Here is a 20,316-nt window from a genome sequence, read left to right as displayed (position 1 = left end):
TTTTCTGCCTGGTGTTTTTGTGACTTTTACAACATCATAATCCTAATCATACTGGTTGTACAGAGCTCTGACTCTGGCTCCCTGTGTAGCTGAAAAGCCAAGAGGAGATTGTTGGGGTGCTCTCTCATGGCTGGGGTTCCTCCACACTAGAGCCCAGTATCGTGCCTTCGTGGGGTTCTGCACTGGGCTCCCAGCCCTTCTCCAGTTTGCAGAGGAGTCCTCATTTCCTTGCCTTTGACTGTAGTGTTCTGTCAACGTTTATGCTGCTAAACGCTTTCTAGTGCGCAAAGCTGTCGCGGAATTCTGGATTACTCAACTAAAACTACCCCCAGCCTGTTCGACCTCAGGACCCATCTCTGCTCCCTGTCTTTTGGATGGGTCTGCCCCACCTGGGGGAGCCTCGTCTTATGTGGCGTTACTGATGGTTCTTCACGTGAAGCTGTGGGAATGTTGAGCCGTGTTGGTAGTCTGTTCTGTTGCTGTAGTTTTTCACTCTAATCATAGCTAAGAATCAGTGAGCCCTCGCTGTGGCTAACGTTACCCATGTGGCTTACCCACAAGCTGCCTGATGAGGTATGTTTCATTATCCCTTTTTTGCCATTGAGGAATCTGAGGCTTTCAGAGGTTAACGGCTCCTGTGAGATCTATCTATGCCTGGATGGCTTCAAGACTCCAGTTCTGACTCCCAAGTTCCTGCCTCCTAGAAAGCACGAGGCAGGGGTACTGGTTGGAGCGGGTTAATTAAGATACTTGTCTTTGGTTATCACCTCCCCTCTCCTGCTCTCCCCTGCCTGCCTGTATGTACATGGCCTCTGTAAGTGTGGGGAATTATCTTCTAGGGTCCTGTGGTGACGGATAATGGGAATTTTATCCTGGACTGGAAGTTTGACCGGGTCCACAAATGGAGTGAAGTGAACACAACTATCAAAATGATCCCAGGTAATGGGAGTGGCGTTCACTGAGCACAGACGCCCATGCCCTTCGTAGCTGTCCCCTGCCTCTGGCCGTGGATGGATGCGGGCTTTGCAAGACTTGGTTGGAAAGAATTTCCTTCATGCTGTGTTTGGAATTCCTAACTTCACGCCTTTGCCTTTTCCTTCCGAGAAGGGTTATCGCTCACCTAGCAGCTTCGTTGGTTGGCATTTCACAACCCATTCAGTTGGGGTAGGCCTGGAGCTGATGGGGTGTCAGATGGGGCCTGCCTTGAAATAAGCCCGCCCTCTCTGCGAAGAGCCTTTCCTTTCAGGAGCTTGGCTGCAGCCTCTTTGATTTTGGCATGTTCTCTGGGGGAGAATGACTCAGGTCACCCACACATTAGATTCCTGCCACAGGCAGGGCACTGTGACACGTGTTACAGGGAGTTCTCCTGTTAATAGAACATGGGCTCTGCCTCAGGGAGAGTTGATGTGAACCTGGGGAAAGCTGTGTGGGGCTGCCTAGGAGCTGTGCCTACAAATAAGATGGAATGTGGAACACCAGGAGTCTAGAGTTGCTTCTTCTGCGAAGCAGGGGGAGGTTCATGGAGGAGAGGTGACTTTGGACCTCTGCCTTAGTGTAGAGTGATCCAGACACTGTGCTAAGTGTTGAAAAACGTCTCGTTGATCCCCCAATTTAATAAGATAGTTACAGAGGAAGACACGGATTGAGGAAGGGTACATGGTTTGCTCAAGGGCTGCAGCCCCAAGGTGGGAGCCTGGGTTGTCTGCCTCTAGACCCTGAACTCTAAGTCCTTCCTTCGTCGAGAGCCAGGTCAGGAGGGGGTTGTGTGACACGGACATCTGGAGCAGTGGGGTGTCTCCAGTCCACCTTGTGCCAGGGATCCGGGCCCTGGGTGAAGGCTGGGTGGGCAGTATCGAGGTGAGTTATGAGTCCAGGCCAGAGGTGGTACTGAGGGCTCATACGAGGGGATTAAAAAGAGGAGGCAGATGTGAGAGATATCAGTCTTACGATATCGAGCGACTAAGATTCCAACTGGGAATATTGCATGACATGAAGTATTCTTGGGCCAGAGCAAGCTAATGGGGCAGGTGAAGTCAGTTTAGTAGATTGTAGTGGCTAGGGGTGGATTCTGGAGCAGACATCCTGGGTAAGGATCCAAACCCAGGCTTGCTCTATCAGTATGACCTTTGTGCAGTCAGTTAAATCTCTGCGCCTCAGTTTCTTCCTCTGTAAAAGAGTCTGCTGTTAGTACCTACCTCATAGGATTGTTGGGAGGAGTAAATGAGTTAAAATGGTGCTCAGCACACGTGGAAATATTTGTTGAACGAGTACATCCCTAGGAAGGAAGTATACTGTCTTCATCATCAATTAAGTTGCTAGATTACATTCTGATTTACCCATGCTATTTGGGAATGAAATACATATAAATATATAAAATGAAAAGTATATAGACATGGAATAAAGAGCTAATTCTCCACCCTTACTTTACTCTACTATTTTAGTCTTCTATTGACAATCTTTTTCCAGATTTACTATGTAAAGAAGATGGGTTGAATTACGCTTATTCCCTTACTTAGTGTTAACTTTTTAGTGGAAGAACTAAAGCGCCTTCTAAGAAGGCAGGAGGAAGAGAAGCCATCGAGGTCACTATCAGTAACGTGGGAGGATTAGCCCCGAATGATAATGCAGACAAACCCAGGGACGCACAGGAAGCCGCTCACTGTTGCCGGTGCTGTTCCTCTCTAGGTGGATTTCTTGCAGTGCCCACTAGGTAGCTCTGTTGCACCTGTTCAGACCTTTCTTGGTGTATTGAGACATTGAGATCTCCTTGGTGAGCAGATTTCTCCCACGCTTTGCTCTCCACCTTAGTAAGTAGACGCTACATCCTAGAGAAGTTCAGAGTTTCATGAGGAACTTAAAATGAAGAAAGCGAAAAAAGAGAAGCCAGATGTTAAATTATGTAGTGCAGTGCCACCAGGATCATCAGTGAGGTTTTGTTCTCTCTCATTCTCTTTTCCTCTTTGGTCTCTTAAGATACTTGCTGCCGGACCATGATCAAGGGAGGAAAAGAGGGCAAGTTTCCCTGTCTATCCTGTCTGTCCTGTCACCCTGCCCTTGTCCCATGTACGTTCATCTATGTGAGGACACTTAAAGGACAGTTAAACCGGTCCATGGCTGGTCACGCCCTTGGATGTTCCATTGTTTGCACGCAGAGCAGAGGTTCTTTCCCCCATGTTCACACTGAGCCATCTCTGCCCTTTCCACTAATTGGGAGGGTGGGGGTAGGAATGGGTTAGTCGCTCCTAGCATCTCAGTAATCTGAAGAGAGTTTGCTCTAAGGTCAGACCTTAGACTGCTGCCATACATCTCTGCGCTTTCTTTGAAGTCTTTTCTGGAGCCAGTATGGCTTTCTCTTGGATCAGGTGGAAGCTGTCACCTTGTATTACAAAATTTTTGCAAAGGATGGGTCTTGAGTGGCCACTTGGCATGTCTTTGGGAGGCCCCAGTTGTGGCGGCCCAGTGTGGTGCTGGAGACCTCTGTGTTTCAGCAGCTCCTTTCTCTACCTGATGGCTTTTTATTGCCGGTAAATGATTTTATTTGTTTATGTATTGGGGGCTGTCTTTGAAAATTTTAATTTTGTTTATCCTTTTTAATATATGTAGTTCAAAATTACAAAAGTAAACAGTGAAAAGTCTCTATCTTCTATCCCTTTGCCCTTCCCCCTGTCTGGAGGCAGCCAGTGCTGCCAAAGTCGTGTGTCCTTCTTGAGTTGATCTTTCATAAACGCAAATCAGCCCCCGCCCCCATCTCCTTTTACATAAGTGACAGCACACTAGACAAGTGGTTTGCTTCCTGCTTTTTCCCATCTTGAAGATTATTATGTAATGGTTCACAGAAGAGCTTCCTCATTTTTTTTTTAAATAATTGCATGGCATTCCATTTTGTGGCTATCACATAATTTATTTAACTAGGTCCCCACTAGCAGATATTTGTTTCCAGTTTTTTTTGTTTTTGTTTTTTTTCAGAAGGGAATTACCAGATCAGAGAATAAGTGTATCTGATTTTGCTATTGGTGCAGAATTGCCCTACACACTGGGTCCATCAAACTTTTTTTTTTAATTTTAATTTTATTTATTTATTTTTGGTTGCGCTGTGTGGCATGCAGGATCTTAGTTCCCTGACCGGGGATCGAACCTGCGCCCTCAGCAGTGAGAGCTCAGAGTCCTAACCACTGGACCTCAGGGAACTCCCAAACTTTTTTTTTTCGATAGTTGAACAGTATAGTTAAGTCCCCTGCATATGGACGAGTTCTGTTCCAAGAGCGCATTTGTAAGTACAATTTGTTCATAAGTCCAACAAAGTTAGCCTAGGTGCCCAACTAACACAGTCGGCTATATAGTACTGCACTGTAATAGGTTTATAATACTTTTCACACAAATAATACATAAAAAGCAAACAAAAAAATCAAGAAAACATCTTACAGTACGGGACCTTGAAAAGTACAGTAGTACCAGCTACATCACTGCTGCTTTTACCCTTGCTTCCAGACATCCCGGGCTTGAAACAAAGATAGTATACTACTGTACTCTATGCAGTACTCTACAGTAAAGTACACAAAAGCACAACCACTTGTAGAGGATGCACGGATGTAGCAATGTATGCCAGACACGTGAACTAACTTATGTGATCGGACATGCGAACGCACGTTCACCTCTTTGAAAGTTCGCAACTGGAAGGTTCGCATGTAGGGGATTTGCTGTATTATCTCATTGTAGTATGCGTATATACGTAAATATTTTCAGTGAAGGTTGCTTACAGTTGTAGTTAATTCTCGCTACTGAATAGTATACCATCATATTTATGTGTTTGGAAAAAAGTTTGTATATCCATTCTACTCTTATGGGCATTTGGGTGTTTCTAGTTTTTAGCTATTAGTAAAAGTGCTGCTGTGAACGTTCTCATACACGTCTTTTGAGGGCCATATATATACCTAATATATACCTTATATACCAAAGAGTAGAATTGCTGGATCAGCAGGTATGAATATGTTCAGCTTTAGAAGATGTACCAGCAGACATTTTCCAACGTAGTTTTGCCAATTTACTCCTACTGTTAGCGTGTGGGAGTGTCTTTGCATTCTAGTCAAATTTCATTATACTCATTCTGGTGAGTGTGTTGTGGTGTCTTGTTTTAATTTGCATTCTCTTTTGACTAGTTTGAGCACCGTTTTCTCTGTTTATTGGCCATTTTGGATAACCTTTTTTGTGAAGTGCCTCTTTAAGTCTTTTTTTTTAATAAATAAATAAATAAATAAATTTTCTATTTATTTTTGGGTCTTCGTTGCTGCACACGGGCTTTCTCTAAGTTGTGGCGAGCGGGGGCTACTCTTCATTGTTGTGCGTGGGCTTCTCTTGTTGCAGAGCATGGGCTCTTAGGTGCTCGGGCTTAGTTTTGCTCCGCGGCATGTGGGATCTTCCCGGACCAGGGCTCGAACCCGTGTCCCCTGCATTGGCAGAAGGATTCTCAACCACTGCGCCACCAGGGGAGTCCCTCTTCCAGTCTTCTGCCCATTTTTCTACTAGGTTGTCTGTCGTCTTATTGATTTGGAGAGTTTATATATTTTGATGTGGTATATGCATTGCACGTATGTTCCAGCCCTTTGTGGGAGAAAGTTCTAAGGCTGATAGTGTGATTGAGGATAACTGGAAGTGGGGGTACTTCGAGTAGTCCTGGGGGGCCTCTCTGAAAAGATGGCCAGTCCAGACTAAGGCAACAGTGTGAGCAAAGGCCCGAAGGCCAGGAGAAGCTTTGCACATCTGAGTATAGAGGGAAAGCCAAGACTGCAGGGGAGGAGGCATTGCAAGAAGAAATAAAAGTAATCAGAATCTCTTTTCATTGTCACGAGGGAGGGAGGGCTTTAGACTTGTCATTTCTTTGTCCAGTGCTGTTCATGGTAGTTGCTCCTACGGACCCTGCCCTGTGATCCTGGTTTTCTTCTTGCCTTGGGAACCTGAAACTTAATGCTCCCTCCCGTCCTTCGTCCTGCAGGCGTGGTGGACACGGGCCTGTTCATCAACATGGCGGAGAGAGTCTACTTTGGGATGCAGGACGGCTCGGTGAACATGAGGGAGAAGCCTTTCTAAACTGGCCCTGCAGGAGCGGAGTGTGTTCCCCTTGTGTCCCCAGCCCGCCGCCGAGGCGGACATGCCTCTCCAGGAGCCTTTGCCTTAATGTATCTGTGCCAGGTGGACACTTGGCAGGGTGGGGGGTTGAGGGTTAAATCTGGTCTTCTGAAGTATTGTTATTAAATGTCTTTTTAAAAAGAGAAATATAAACATATATATTTTTACTATTAAAAATACTTAGTTGTTTTTTTATAAAGTAGAACTTGATTTCATGTTTTATATGAAACATTTACCAAAAAAAAGGAGGACTGTCTTTTAAACTTTTACCTTGAGCCTGCTGGTTACGGTGAAGCCTCTGAATATTGGGTTTGCTGAGAAATGTAAATCAAACTTTTCTTTAAACTGGTGAGATGAAGGGCCCAGCCAGCAGCGATTCCCTGATGCCTTACTGGAAACACTGGAGTTTGTTTACTTTTCTACCACACTGTTTTATTTTTCGTTTTTGTTGTGTACAGACGCACAGTGTGTAGTTACGTGTTGTAAGATGTGAATGACAGAAATCCGGTGAGCGTAGGGGTGTGGTGTGTGTGACTCAGAGTGTGTAGACCACCAGGGGGAAAATACGGGGGCTCTTTTGCCGAGAACAGGGGGTTCATTCAGACCCCTCTTGTTGGAAGCCGTTGGCTGGAAGTACTTGCCAGTACTGCCAAAGCACTGCTGTGAAACACCTTTAAATGATTGTCTTTTCGTCGTTAATATTTTTTTCCTTTATTGTTATGTGCATGGTTCGGCATCAGAAGTTGTTACCTCTTTATATTGTTTGAAGGTTGAAATAAAACAGTATGGTGCCGTTTTGACTGTTTGTCTTTACTATAGAATTTTTGTCAGTTTTGCAGTAAAATAGGAATCAGTTTTGCTCACCCACTTTACATCGGATCTTTGATAAGGGGTAGAATTCACTCAAGCAATCTTGAGCCAAAGAGTAGACAAATATTACCTTTATTTCTGAGAGAGCTTGATGTCAGTTTTATTCCAGAGACCTCTGTCAAATAAGACATTAGTTTTCTTTATTAATAGAGGATGACACAGCTGAACAAAAGTCACAAATTATCCCCAAGTTTCACACCGGTCAGACTTTCGATCCTGGAAGCTGAAAAGCAGTAAAGTGGGTAACCTGACTTTTCTCTGTGTTCTCCCGGTCTGTAATCTTCGCAGTGTGCCTAACGAGCAGTGAACCGTCCAGAAAGCCTCCGATGGGAACGGAAAGGCTGTGATCAGCTCAGTGATGATTCTAGATGGGACTCGGGAATCCATCCTGTTGCAAAGGTGTTTGTGCGGAGAGCCCTGATTCCCCCCCGCCATGTGCTGACTTCGCACGATCCTTAGACAGTCATTTCACTCGCCTTGGCCTCTGTTCTGAAGCTTGGATTATAGCTGCCAAACTTAGTGGCATTGGAATTCCTGCGAAATCAAGTTGCAGGAAAAAAGTCAATCAATCAGGACTGAGCACTGACGAGGCTTTCTTTGCTGAATTCCTTCTCTTCTTTACTCTTAAGGTGCTGATTAAAAATAGTTGCCTCACACATTGTTAGGAGACCTATTGTTAGGAGCGCTTTATTTTTCTCCAAGACTCTTTTGGTCTGGGTGATAGGTAATTTTTGCACAAAATGGGCACTAGGTCTTAGCTGAGAAAACTTTTGATAGAACTGATTTTTGGAATGATCCTTTAAAGCTCTTGGATTAAATTCATAAAGATAAAGGCATAAAGATAAAGGCATAAAGATAAACAAAGTTAAACTGGGCTTCTGAAAAACGCCTGCACGCTCCACAGTACGTGTAAATCCTCAGAGACTTTCATACACCTTCACACCTGTGACCCAACTGCAGTTCCCTTAAGTGTGAATGTGAGGTTTTTCTTCTCGTGAAGAAGAAAAAAACACCTGCTGTGCTTCAGGTACGCATACAGCAGTTTGTTCTAGAGGTCAATTTTGATTAAAGTTTCTTCAATAAAGTTGTTAGTAAATGTGATCTTGTTGGATGGACACAATTTGCAGGCTTGCGATCCGTTGGAGGGGCACAGGGCAAGCTGCAAGTCCGGTGTTTGGGAAAAGTTTATAACCAAGTTAAGCTGCCACCTTTCTGGGAGACATCAAAGGGGAAAAACAATCACTTGGATTTGAATCAGATCGATTCTACTTTGGTTTCAGCTAGAGCTCATCAAGTTTTGATACTCTTCAATCATCAAGTGTTTTTCAATCAAGTCCCCATCACGTGCCAGTTCTTAGTGGGGAGTAGTTGGGGGCCCGGGCGGGGGAGGGTGGGGACAGAGACGAGACACCTCCTGTGCTCCAGCTGCTTCCAGCCTTTGGGGCGAGACAGATTGACAGAGGAATTGTCAGCACAGTAAGGAGGAGGGGCCACGAGGTAGGAAAAGTTATCAGGTGACTGGTGACAGAGCCCTACCTGTCCTCACTGTGTGCAGGTGCTGGCCTGGGCCTTTGGCCTGTTGTCTCACAGCAACTTGGTGGTGTCTGTTCTTTTCATTGGCGGAGTGGGAAACGGGCTCAGTTTAAGTAACTTGTTCAGGTCATACACTGGAAAGCAGGCCAGGCTTTTCTGGCTCATAGTTGCAGGTGGTTGTAGGACTCTTGAAGGGTTGGTGTTCTTAATTGTTGTATCCATCATTTGTAACTTGAATCACAAGTAATTTGTAATTTGTTAAAGTACTGAAGTTAGTGAATGGTTTATTGTGTATGTCTGTATGTGTATAGACTCATGGGTAATCCTATACTATTAATAAATTTCTGTTCTCTAATGAGCTTTCTTTTAACGGGAGAAAGGAGCAGGACATTGTACAACCTAGGGTCGGCTGTGGGAAGGCCCTTGTAGGAGCTGGTCCTTAATGCCATCACTGATTTTCTCTCCTCCCGTGCTTGTTTCCTTTCTCCCCTTTCCAGGATATACGCAGAGTGGCAACCATAGGCACTGCTAGCCTGGGGAGGATGTTTATGGTTAAGGGTTGTCAGTTCCCTGTAGCCAAAGACTCTTCAGAACATGTAGTTGAACAAAATTGGTTTTATTGACCCATTGAGTGAAGGACGTCACATGCCATGGGGAGTCTGTCCAAGGGTGTTAGGACTTAGAGGATTTAGGCTTATGCCTGGGGCTTTGGGGGAGGGCTTTGTACTGGAATGGATGTCATCAAGAAGCAGGAGAGGGCTTCCCTGGTGGCGCAGTGGTTGAGAGTCCGCCTGCCGATGCAGGGGACACGGGTTTGTGCCCCGGTCTGGGAAGATCCCACATGCTGCAGAGCGGCTGAGCCCGTGAGCCATGGCTGCTGAGCCTGCGCGTCCGGAGCCTGTGCTCTGCAACGGGAGAGGCCACAACAGTGAGAGGCCCGCGTACCGCAAAAAAAAAAAAAAAAAAAAAGGAGAATTCTGTGATCGGGCGTCTTAATTTTTACTGTGAAGGTAAGAAGAACGGAGTGAGGCTAAAGTTGGGATCGGCAGCAGTCACTCAATAGCCAGGGGAGGGGCTGTCTGGTCCTGTTTGTGGTTTGGATGACGTTCCTTCGTTGTCTCTTTTATGGAGACATGAAATGATTACGGAGTCATCTCGTGTTTGTCCTCACAGTCACAGTGGCTTTGTCTGATGGTGTTCTGTGATGTTGTTTATGATGCACAGGAGAACACAGCAGCCTTGCTGTGGGGTGCCAGGCCAGCTCTTAGCAACACCGAGACTGGGCTATAGAGCCTGGCCAGCTCCCAGCTGTCAGGGGCTGCATTTCTCTTTCCCAGGATCTTCTGACCCCAGGGTCTGGAGACCTGAGTGTTCTATGAGCTACTCTTCCCTTCCCTTTGGTTAACAGGTACTGAGTACTTTCAGTGTCCTGGGCACTGGGATGGAAGAGTCAGGCCACAGATACCCTATGATGTGACTCTAGCCTTCAAAGACTTCGTTGGTGCCATGAAGTTTGCTCGCTTCCTGTCCCACCCAGCAGCGGATGCAGCCAGATTTAGGATTGCATCAGCCTTCACCCTCCACTAACCCAGTGATCAGGTGATGTTTTTGACACAGGTTCAGTGCCTTTGCTTTTTCAGTAACCAGCTTGTATTGCAGGACAGCAAAACACTCCAATATAGCCTCGCATTCAAATGTGCCCAAGTTGACCTCTGCAAATAAACGTCTTTCATGATGCTTTGAGAGGGTTGGAAATGTGATGGTTAATGAGGGCAGCGTGGTAAGGTGGAATCCAGAGGGGAAGGGAAAGGTCTTCCCTGCAAAGGCCACCCCAAGGTTCTGTGGACAATGCATTATGCAGCCTGATTCAGTGTTGAAACTCCATCACTGAGAACATCTCTGCTCGGCAGCAAGGTGGGAGAGGAAGCAGCTTCTCTGGGAATGGAAGCCCTGGCTGCCTGCATCTCTATCAGCTTCAGCCCATGGGCAATAAGACCCCCAAATGTCTCCCTGATGACAGAAATACATTGGAGGGACTTCCCAGATTCAAGGGTGTTCCAACCTGAGTTGCAAATAGGAGAGTGGCACGCATCCTCATTTTATTTCAGAAGCTGTTCTTAGTGGAGTGTTAGGCCAGTCTCCAGTCTCTGATGAGTTCAATTCAGATTAGAGCTCTGATCTGAGTTTAGCTCTACTTGGCCCATGTTCCTGTGCCAGTGGTGCTGCCTCCTGTTTCTTTGTGAACTTGTGGAAGCATTCACAAGGCGAGAGCCTGCAGGGAGCTCTGGCACCCAGGGCAGTACAGGTATGGTCGAGAACAGCACTGCCCAGTGGAAATGTGAGACACATATATGCTATTTTAAATGTCCTAGTAGCCACGCTAAAAAGGTTAAAAAAAAAAAACACCAAAAAACAGGACAAATTAATTTTAATAAAATATTTAACCCAGCAAATCCAAAATATTACTATTTTAACACATAGTTGATACTTTACATTCTTTTTTTTTACTAAGTCTTCAAAATATCATATATGTTTTACTTCGGTACATCTCATTTTGGACTAGGCACATTTCAGGTTCTCAATAGTGACTATAGGATTGGGGAACAAGGTTCTAGAATTCAAGTGGAGCTCTGGTGTTGTCCTTGTTCTGACTTTTTAAAGCCTCCTTTGATTCACAGGAGCAAGCCTGGGTTCTCCTGTGGCCCTAGATTTTTTTTAAAGCCCACAGAGCATTGAGTCAAATAGAGGGCTCCCCAGGGGCTCCACTCAGTTGCCCCAATTTTTTTTTTTGGCATCTGTTTATCTATCTGTCTATCTATCTATCTGGGTTGTGCTGGGTCTTAGTTGCGGCATGTTGACTCTCGGTTGTGGCATGCAAGTGGGATCTAGTTCCCCGATCAGGGATCGAACCCGGGCCTCCTGTATTAGGAGTGTGGAGTCCTACCCACTGGACCACCAGGGAATTCCCATCAAGCAGATGACTTTTTTGACCTTATAAGTGGCCTTAACTCCAGGAAAGAGAATACCATTCCTTCAGCTTCTGAGTTAAATGATTATTTTAGTTGAGGTACACTGTTTTTGCTGAGAGAGGTAAGTATGATTAAGATAGTAACCTTGGTTTGGAATTCCATTCTTGCACTTACTAACTTTTGGATAAGTTATTTCACTCATAAGCCTTGATTTCCTCAGTGTAAAATGGCTATAAAAATGTTACCTTTTAGGGTAATTTTGAGGATCAAATGAATTAATTCATGCCAAGTGCCTAGAGCACTTATTGGCACATAAAGCACTTGAATGTTTTATTCTCATTAGACTGCTGTGGGCTTATATTTTCTAGATTCCGTGGGCCTCACAATGAAGAGCATTGGGACGTGCAAAAATAGCTTGCTGAAAATAATTAGGGGGCGCATAGGATGGGGAAACAATGAACTGAGTCATAGGTACATGGGGTTCACTGCTCTCTGCTTTTGAATGTGTGATATTTTCCATAATAAAATTTTTCTTAAAATGGCTTGCCAACTTTTGTCCTGGAATTTGCTGAAAGAAAACATTGTTACAATAATTTTAGGTGCCCCTGTGAAGTACCACGTAGGATTATCGAGATGTGTGAGTATATGTGTGTGTTCTGCTCGGGAAAGTCAGGGAAAGCCTCGTAGGGTAGGTGGTCATTTAGTTGTATCTTTAAAAAAATTTTTTCAGCTCTATTGAGATATAATTCACATACCATACAATTCACCCACTTAACGTGTACAGTTCAGTTTGTAGTATATTCGTAGAGTTGTGTAGCTGTCGCTACAATTCTAGAACATTTCCAGCAACCCAAAGAGAAACCCCTTGTCCATTAGCAGCAACTCCCTGTTTCCCCTCAGTGCCTCCCACCCACACCCCCCAGTCCCAGGCAACCATGAATTCACCTCTTTTTTCAAAATAATTTATTTATTTTTGGCTGCATTGGGTCTTCGTTGCGTGTGGGCTTTCTAGTTGCGGCGAGCGGGGGCTACTCTTCGTTGTGGTGCGTGCGCTTCTCGTTGCGGTGGCTTCTCCCGTTGCAGAACACGGCCTCTAGGTGCGTGGGCTTCAGTAGTTGTGTCACGCCGGCTCAGTAGTTGTGGCTCATGGGTTCTAGAGTGCAGGCTCAGTAGTTGTGGTGCACGGGCTTAGTTGCTCCACGGCATGTGGAATCTTCCCAGACCAGGGCTCAAACCCACGTCCCCTTGCATTAGCAGGTGGGTTCTTAACCACTGCACCACCAGGGAAGTCCCATGAATTCACTTCTTGTCTCTATAGATTTGCCTCTTCTGTAATTTCATATAAATGGAGTCATACAATATATGATCTCATTGTGTCTTATTTAGCATAACGTTTTCAGTTCTTGTTCATTCTTAGAGCGTGTATCGATACTTCATTCTTTTTTATGCTGAATACTCTTGTATGAATATGCCACATTTAATTTATTCGTCAGTTGATAGACACTTGGGTTGTTTCCACTTTTTATGAGTAATGCTGCTGTGAACAGTGATGTACAAGTTTTTGTGTGAATGTATGTTTTTTGTTATCTCCTTGTCTGTTTGTACTTCCTTCTTTCGATTTAAATAAATTTTAAAGCCTATTGTTCTAATTCCTCTGTTTTCTGTTTTCTTTTTTACTGTTTATATTTTAGTGACTTTTTAAAGTGGTTGTTCTAGCTGCTGAATCTTGAAGGAAGTAAAGTAAAAGACCACCAGGTAGGCAGTGGTGGGTGGGGGAAGAGTGGAAAGAAGCATTCCATGGAGGGGGAACAGAATGTGCAAAGGCAAGGGTTAGTGAGGACCTGGTGGGTACGGATAAACTCGAGGAGCTCTGTATGGGTGACAGGTGATGGTGGCTTTGGGGAGGAGCTGAGAGAAGGGAAGGCAGAAACCACTTACTGAAGGGCCATGTTCACCACAGCAGTGGACTATGGTCTTAATTCTGACAGTGGGGGATTTAGGCAGCGGAGACTTAGGGTCCGTCATTGCTGGCGGCAGGGAGGAGGGTGGGATGAACAAGGCAGAGTCTGGGCCGGAGAAATCAGTGATGAGTCTATAGAAAATGTTCAGAAGGGCTTCCCAGTTTATTTGAAGACTTCGTGTTTTTTTTTTAAAGGCTGGTAGAATGTTTTCTTTACAGTTTCAGGACACAGCAAGTCTGGGTTGTACAAGATGCCAGGAAATGGTCTATATCATGTGGGTACTTTTTCTGAGCGTCACTAGTTACCCTGGGGGCAGGAACTTTGGCGCTTCCTAAATCCAGTTACCTTCAAAGTGTTTCCGTTAAAATGATCCATTGTTTAGGAACCCCCCAAACACGATGAGATATAAAGTGGAAGTAAGACATAGGATTCTTGGGAAGGAGACACAATCATCAATGTAGAGGAAGATCAATATATAAAAGGCAGATATGCAGAGGCAGATAAAAGGCACGTACTGAGTTTAACAGATTTTTTTTCCCCTTCTCCAGCATCTGAACCCCCTATATATATCTGGGGAACTCCTCACTGTGGGAACTTGATGTGAGGCATGTCTTGCCCTTTCTACCACAGCTGAAATGTCTATTCTTCCTACTCCCTGGCTCCTAGGGCATGGACTGAGGCTTGATCAGTGGGCTGCCCCTGCCCAAGGCTTGAACCTTAAGGCAGCGTCCCAGCTATCTATTGCATAGTAAACCACCTCAAGGTATAGTAGCTTAAAACCACCACCACCGTTCATTTGCTCAGTCCTGCAAATTGAGCAGAGCTTGCTGGGGATGGCTCATCGCTGTTGTGTGTGGCTGCAGCTGGGGAAGCTTGGCAGAGGCTAGAATGTCTGGGAGATGCCTGGGCCGCTCACTCTCCCTGGGCCGTCTTGGGCTTCCTAACAGCATGGTGGCTGGATTCCAGGAAGGAGTGTTTATGTGGAAGCTGGAAGGCTTTCTCAGACATTGTACAATGTCTCTCTCACTTATATTGCTCAAAGCGAGTCAAAATGCCAGCCCAGATTCACAGAGGTGGAGAAATAGACACGATGTTCTTCTGCTGGCGGCATCCAGAATTCAGTGGTGGGTGGCAGTAAGGCCAGGAATGACATTCAGGGTAACAAAAACAATATAGCATCTTATTCAGACCATTTTACGGTTAGATCTTGGCCATATTTCCAGTGTGTCAGGTACCCTTGGTTCTATTTTCTAAACCTAATTTTTCAGTTTTCCCATCCGTTTTGGAGCTGCGTTATTCTCGGTAAATAAATCCCATTTCTGCCTAATTTAGCCAGAACCAACTTCTGTTGTTTATATCTAAGAACTCTGCCTGATACTCCAATCAATAAGAGAATCAGTAAGGACTGTACAGTAAAATAGTAAAATAGATAATTTACCAAAGAGGAAAAGCACATGGCTAATAAACACCCAAAAAAGTTCTGTCTCACTGGGGCTTCCCTGGTGGCTCAGTGGTTAAGAATCCGCCTGCCAGTGCAGGGGACATGGGTTTGAGCCCTAGTCCCGGAAGATCCTACATGCCGCGAAGCAACTAAGCCCATGCACCACAACTGCTGAGCCTGTGCTCTAGAGCCCGTGAGCCACAGCTACTGAGCCCGCATGCCACAACTACTGAAGCCCACACACCTGGAGCCTGTGCTCCACAACAAAAGAAGCCACCGCAGTGAGAGGCCCGCGCACCACAATGAAGAGTAGCCCCCGCTCGCCGCAACTAGGGAAAGCCTGCACACAGCACCGAAGACTCAATGCAGCCAAAAATAAATAAAATAAACTAAATTTAAAAAGTTCTACCTCACTAACAACAAAAACAAAACACATCTAAGATAAAACAGTAACCACCAGATGCCTTTTTTTTTTTTTTGCTTATAAAATTAGCAAATAAGGTAATCAGTGTTGCAGAGGGCAAGGTGAGACAAGCTCTCTTTAGACCTCTGGTAGGATTGAAAACTGGTCTAATCTTTCTTTCTGGGGATTTTGGGGCAATATTTACCAAGAATCTTCAAATGAATCAATCCTTTTTAGTTGCATCCAGGAATCTAGTCTGATCAAATACTTATAAATGTAAATAGAAATTTATGTACAAAGATGTTCATACCAATGTTATAATCTAGCAAACATTAGAAATTTGAATGACACAAATGAGTTAAGGTGTGATGTCATGAGATATTATGCAGCCATTAAGAAAGTTTTGTAAATAGTGAAAGATACCAGAAAAACTTTATAGAATAATATGGAGGGATAAATTAACCAAAAATTATAGATGTGAGTGACATATGTCAGTCATGACCTTGTCAGAAAAGTAAACCACTCTAGGCATTTCAAACAAAGGGAACTCATTATGGGAAATGCTTCACAGGAGATGGAAGGGCAGAGAATCAATCCTTATGTTAAAGCAACTCAGAGATGAGTGACAGCCACAGGCCACTGCACTCCCAGGGCTGGAGGACGTGGTGTTACCAGAACCCGGAAACTGGGCACTTGGTATAAGTTAGGACCACAGAGGAGATGTAGCCACTGCTGGAAAATTCCTCCCCGAAGCAGAGGGACTAAGGCCTTGCTTTAACCCTAATTCCCACTCTCTAAGCTTTTGCCAGTGCCTCCCATCCGCCAACCAGCCGAAGTCAGTCGGCGGTGGAGCCTGGGACAGTAGATGGAGCGTGATCTCCACTAGATGAAAATTGTGCCTATTAAATGATGTTCAAATTAATATTTTGCTGATGGAATTATATATGACTTTTACTTTCATGTTTTTTTGTGTGTTTTCTAAAGAACCCAAACAATATTACTAAAAACAATGGTGAGTATATTCAGGGGAGATGCCAGATATTCTTACAAAGATAATACGTACATAAGGATGGATGTGATGCAGTCAGACAACAGCGTTTTAGATACTGGGTCTCTTTCATTAAGCTCCAGGCTTTAGTGAGCGCTCCTCCTAGCGCTGGATGTTCTCTCTTCATGGCAGCCAGCAGGGGGCACGCCAGCCCAGCGCACAGGCTGGCTGGCAGGCTGGGGTTTCCGGCGGCCCTTGCCGAGTGGGACCCTAGGGGAGAGTTGCTCTGTTGACTAGCCTGGCCCCAAGAGATTTGTCTCTTTCAGGCCTCTGTCTCAGAGCTGCCCCTCGCTTCCATTTTAGACAAGCTATTGCCAAGATTCATGAGAAAGCCAAGACAGGCACCGCTGGAACTGGAGGGACTTTCGTTGTCCCTTTGGGGTGTTTGGCACATGTGTCCGTTGAACCTTGAGCCCCACTGTACTGATTTTGCTTGGCCTAAAGAGACTTTCCTGGAGGTGCCAGTGGTCACTGGTTAGACTCTCAACCCTAGATGTCATATAACAGTAAATGCTGTATGAATCCATCGTGGCGTTTCCTTGAGTATGGACCTGAAATTGCTGTGTGCAAGGCTCCATATTTTGCAGTTTCTGCTGTTTCTTCAAACTGTCTCACCTCAAGTGACTGATTCTGGTAGACCAGCTTGGGCTGCTTAACCAGCGAAATGCCAAAAGTAGTTCGAGCTGCATTACTGAGTGGCCAGAGGACTTTTTTTGGCGGTCAACATGAGTACCTTGACAGTAAGGTACCTCTGTTCACCTAACCTTTATCTTTGCCTGTTCCCCGGGGTACACAGAGCTTTCTCATGGCTGGAAGTGCAGGCTGGGCTGGGCTGGGCTGGGATTCCTGCCTTCCCGAAGCAACTCCATGACCTCTTCAGGCAGATGATCTTCTCTGGACACCTATATACAGGTCCCCAGGGGTCACAGGAGATTGCTCTAGGGAGTGGGGAAGCTTCCCCGGGGGAGAAGGGGCCAAATTCTGAATAGTGGACATTGTAAAAATGTAGCAGGTCTCTGATAATGAAGGCAGCTGCAGCCCCACCAGGAGCCGCCCTGGGCTGCCACTAGGGCTCCCACAGTGAGTGCTGCCAACCTGCTGCCTGTGCAGAAACTCTGGGGTAAGAGCTGGGCCCTGGAGTCCCACCCAGGCTGTGTGTGTGTGTGTGTGTGTGTGTTCTTGGAAAATCCAAGGGAGATCCAGTGAGGTGGAAGTATAGAATGCTTTACAACTTTATGCGTTTCTGTTTTGGGAAATGAGTTAAAACTTCTCTAAGGAAAAGATTGCTTTGGTGAAATGTAATTAAAGAGATTGCGTAAGCAAAATACAATGAGTAAGTGTTAAGAGGGTGAGATGCAATTTTTTTTTTTAGTTTTATTGTTTTTTTAAGTTGAAGTATAGTTGATTTGCAGTGTGTCAGTCTCAGGTGTACAGCAAAGTGATTCAGATATGTATATATTCTTTTTGAAATTCTTTTCCCTTAACTGGTAGATGCAATTTTAATTGGGAAAAATAAGCGTACTTTCATCAAAGTAAACTATTTTAGGCATGAAAAGTTGAGTCTCTGATTAAGCATGAATCCAGGCTGATAATGCTTGTAAATGTTGATCTGGGAAGTTCTTGGGGTACTTTGCAGAGCTGAGAGCTGGGTCCTCTGGGCTGATGGCTTAGATCAGCTCCTTTCTCTCAAGTACAATTTTCTCGGGTTTTATTTAATGCACTCTTATTTTTTATTGAGATATAATTCACATACAATAAAATTCACCTCAATGCATTCATCTTCCTAAAATTGATTGCTGTTATATAAGATGTATGCATAAGTATTTTTACGTTTATGTTTAAAAGTTTTGAGGAGAAAAGAGGAATCTTTCTTTAAGTAACCTTGTAGATTTTTGTTTTTAATTATGGCAAGTACTCATTAATTATAATTTTTTCTTTTTGTTCCTTTTTAAAAAATTGAAGTATAGTTGATTTATAGTGTTTCTGGTGTACAGCACAGTGATTCAGTTATACATACATATATATATATATATTTTTTTTTTCAGATTCTTTTCCATTATAGGTTATTACAAGATATTGAGTATAGTTCCCTGTGGTATACAGTAGGTCCTTGCTGTTTATTTTATATATAGTAGTGTATATCTATTAATCCCAAATTCCTAATTTATCCCTCCACTCTCATTAATTATAAATTCATTTCATGGGGCAAAATATATTTTCTGTGTACCCCTATCCATAAGAACCTCAGTGGATCATCTCATTTTTGTATACCAGATATAAATAATGTAAATGAGTAAATGACCCCAAATATTTATCCAAATAAGAGACTGAATTCTAGAACTTATTATTTGAATACTTTTCTGTAATTAAAATAATTAACACTTTGATAACTTGAATTTTTATAGTAAGGAAAATTCTAAAAGAATTCCAGAAGTATTGGTTTTGGAAGTAGTTCAAAAATTAGTTTGCTCTGTAAGGAGAGTTTATACAGCACCTACCTTGAGGTCTCACTTCTTGTTATGTCTTTTCTAACATTCCAGTTTTTGGTTTCAGTCCACTTTTATTAAAAAACCTACTTGAGAACTAAAATATTTTATTAAAAATTTATTAGTCTGGGGGATATGGAGTGGTGGAGAGAGAATTATTTCCCATGATTTTTCTTTTGTACTGTATGAGTGTTTTGCCAAGTTCATGGATTACCTTTTTAACAATCAAATGGAAAACTTTTCAGTAAAATACTTGATGCCCTTTAGTGTTTTTCATTAACCTATTTCTGCCTTTTTAAGTACTTTCAAGAATGGAACTAGACAAATGGATGTGAGAGATTAGAGAGAAGCAACTTAATTGACTAAAGAATGCATCTGCACCCAAACATACCCTTGGTAATTTATTTTAGACAATCGTCTAAACCTAAAGTATTTTCAGTTCTCAATCCAGAATGACTGAACCTGTTTTTATAGTTCACGTGTCACTTGACAATAAAGGATAATTTCAGATTCTGAGAATTATTTGCTGTAACTGGTAGAATTTAACCTTTCAAATCACTTAGTCCAAACTGTTAGGAAGCAGTAAGCTTTCATGTTTGTCTGGTTAAATAACAGTGTTTTATTTACCCTGGGTGCTGGGGCAGGATCTTCGCAGCTGGGGAATGATCTGCCCAGGGCCTGGCACAGAGCTTGTGCTCAGGAGGTATTGGTTCTATTTGAATCTGAAAACAAAACGATTTATTTCTGACTTCCACTGTGCAATCTTGGCAATATTTTCCTGTTCCTAAATATTTATTGGGAAATGATATTCTAATAACAAAAATTTCAGAGGAAGAAAATTCACAAATTTGGACTTAATATAACAGTTTTAGCATTTTGTCCACGTTTTCTTTCCAGCCTTTGTTCGTAGGCACGTGTATTTTTACAGAAGGCTAATTGTAAGGCATATAGAGTTCCACACTTTACAGATGCCTCATTAATTGAGTTTTCCATGTTGCTGCACAGACTTCAGAAGCCTCCTCTCAAATGACTGTAAGTTAGTTCACTGAGTTGGCTTTCCATAATTTCCTTGGCCACTTCTCCTATTGTTGGGCATGTAAGAGTTTTCTAATGTTTGGTTTTTAGACTTCTTGAAATTTTTGAGTTAAAGGGAATGAGATTTTAGTGGCTTCTGATGTGTGTTACTAAATTTATTTTCAAAAGGTCGTACCAATTTATAATGCCAATTAAGTGTTTCACAAGTGTCATTTTCAACCACAGGAGAATTATGTTACAGTCTGTTTACACACATCTGTATCTCTCCTGTACAGCCAGCAAAAAAACTGGCTTGAGGGTGAAGTAAGACCTAGACATACATAAATACCTGTATGTTCACTGTGAATGTCTAAGCTTCACACACTAAATTCTATAGATATTATCTCACTGAGAAATACAGAGATAACCCACTTAGCTCCAGGCCTCAAGTCTGGCATTAGGTCTTTT

At 43.6% G+C, this 20,316-nt stretch overlaps 1 protein-coding gene across 4 annotated transcripts in view; it reads left to right on the top strand.

The window, feature by feature from the left end:
* Positions 1–20,316, top strand: part of RPIA (ribose 5-phosphate isomerase A) — a 162,888-nt gene that overhangs the window by 23,857 nt on the left and 118,715 nt on the right. Inside the window, exons 8-9 of one of the 4 annotated variants that reach the window (XM_070046887.1) lie at positions 840–939; positions 9,935–10,970. The exons of 1 other annotated variant lie outside the window; for it this stretch is intronic. In XM_070046887.1, the coding sequence (XP_069902988.1) occupies positions 840–939; positions 9,935–10,113 (279 nt within the window). In that variant the 3' untranslated portion in view covers positions 10,114–10,970. Of the gene's footprint in view, positions 1–839; positions 940–5,989; positions 8,363–9,934; positions 10,971–20,316 lie in introns of those variants that run through there. 2 more of the 4 variants (XM_030837407.2, XM_060309627.1) reach the window with 2 other exon arrangements.

This window comes from Globicephala melas, chromosome 12 (genome assembly GCF_963455315.2).
Source record: "Globicephala melas chromosome 12, mGloMel1.2, whole genome shotgun sequence".
Lineage (NCBI taxonomy): Eukaryota > Metazoa > Chordata > Mammalia > Artiodactyla > Delphinidae > Globicephala > Globicephala melas.
Note: the sequence above shows the minus strand (reverse complement) of the source record. Positions and strands in the feature narration are given on the sequence as shown.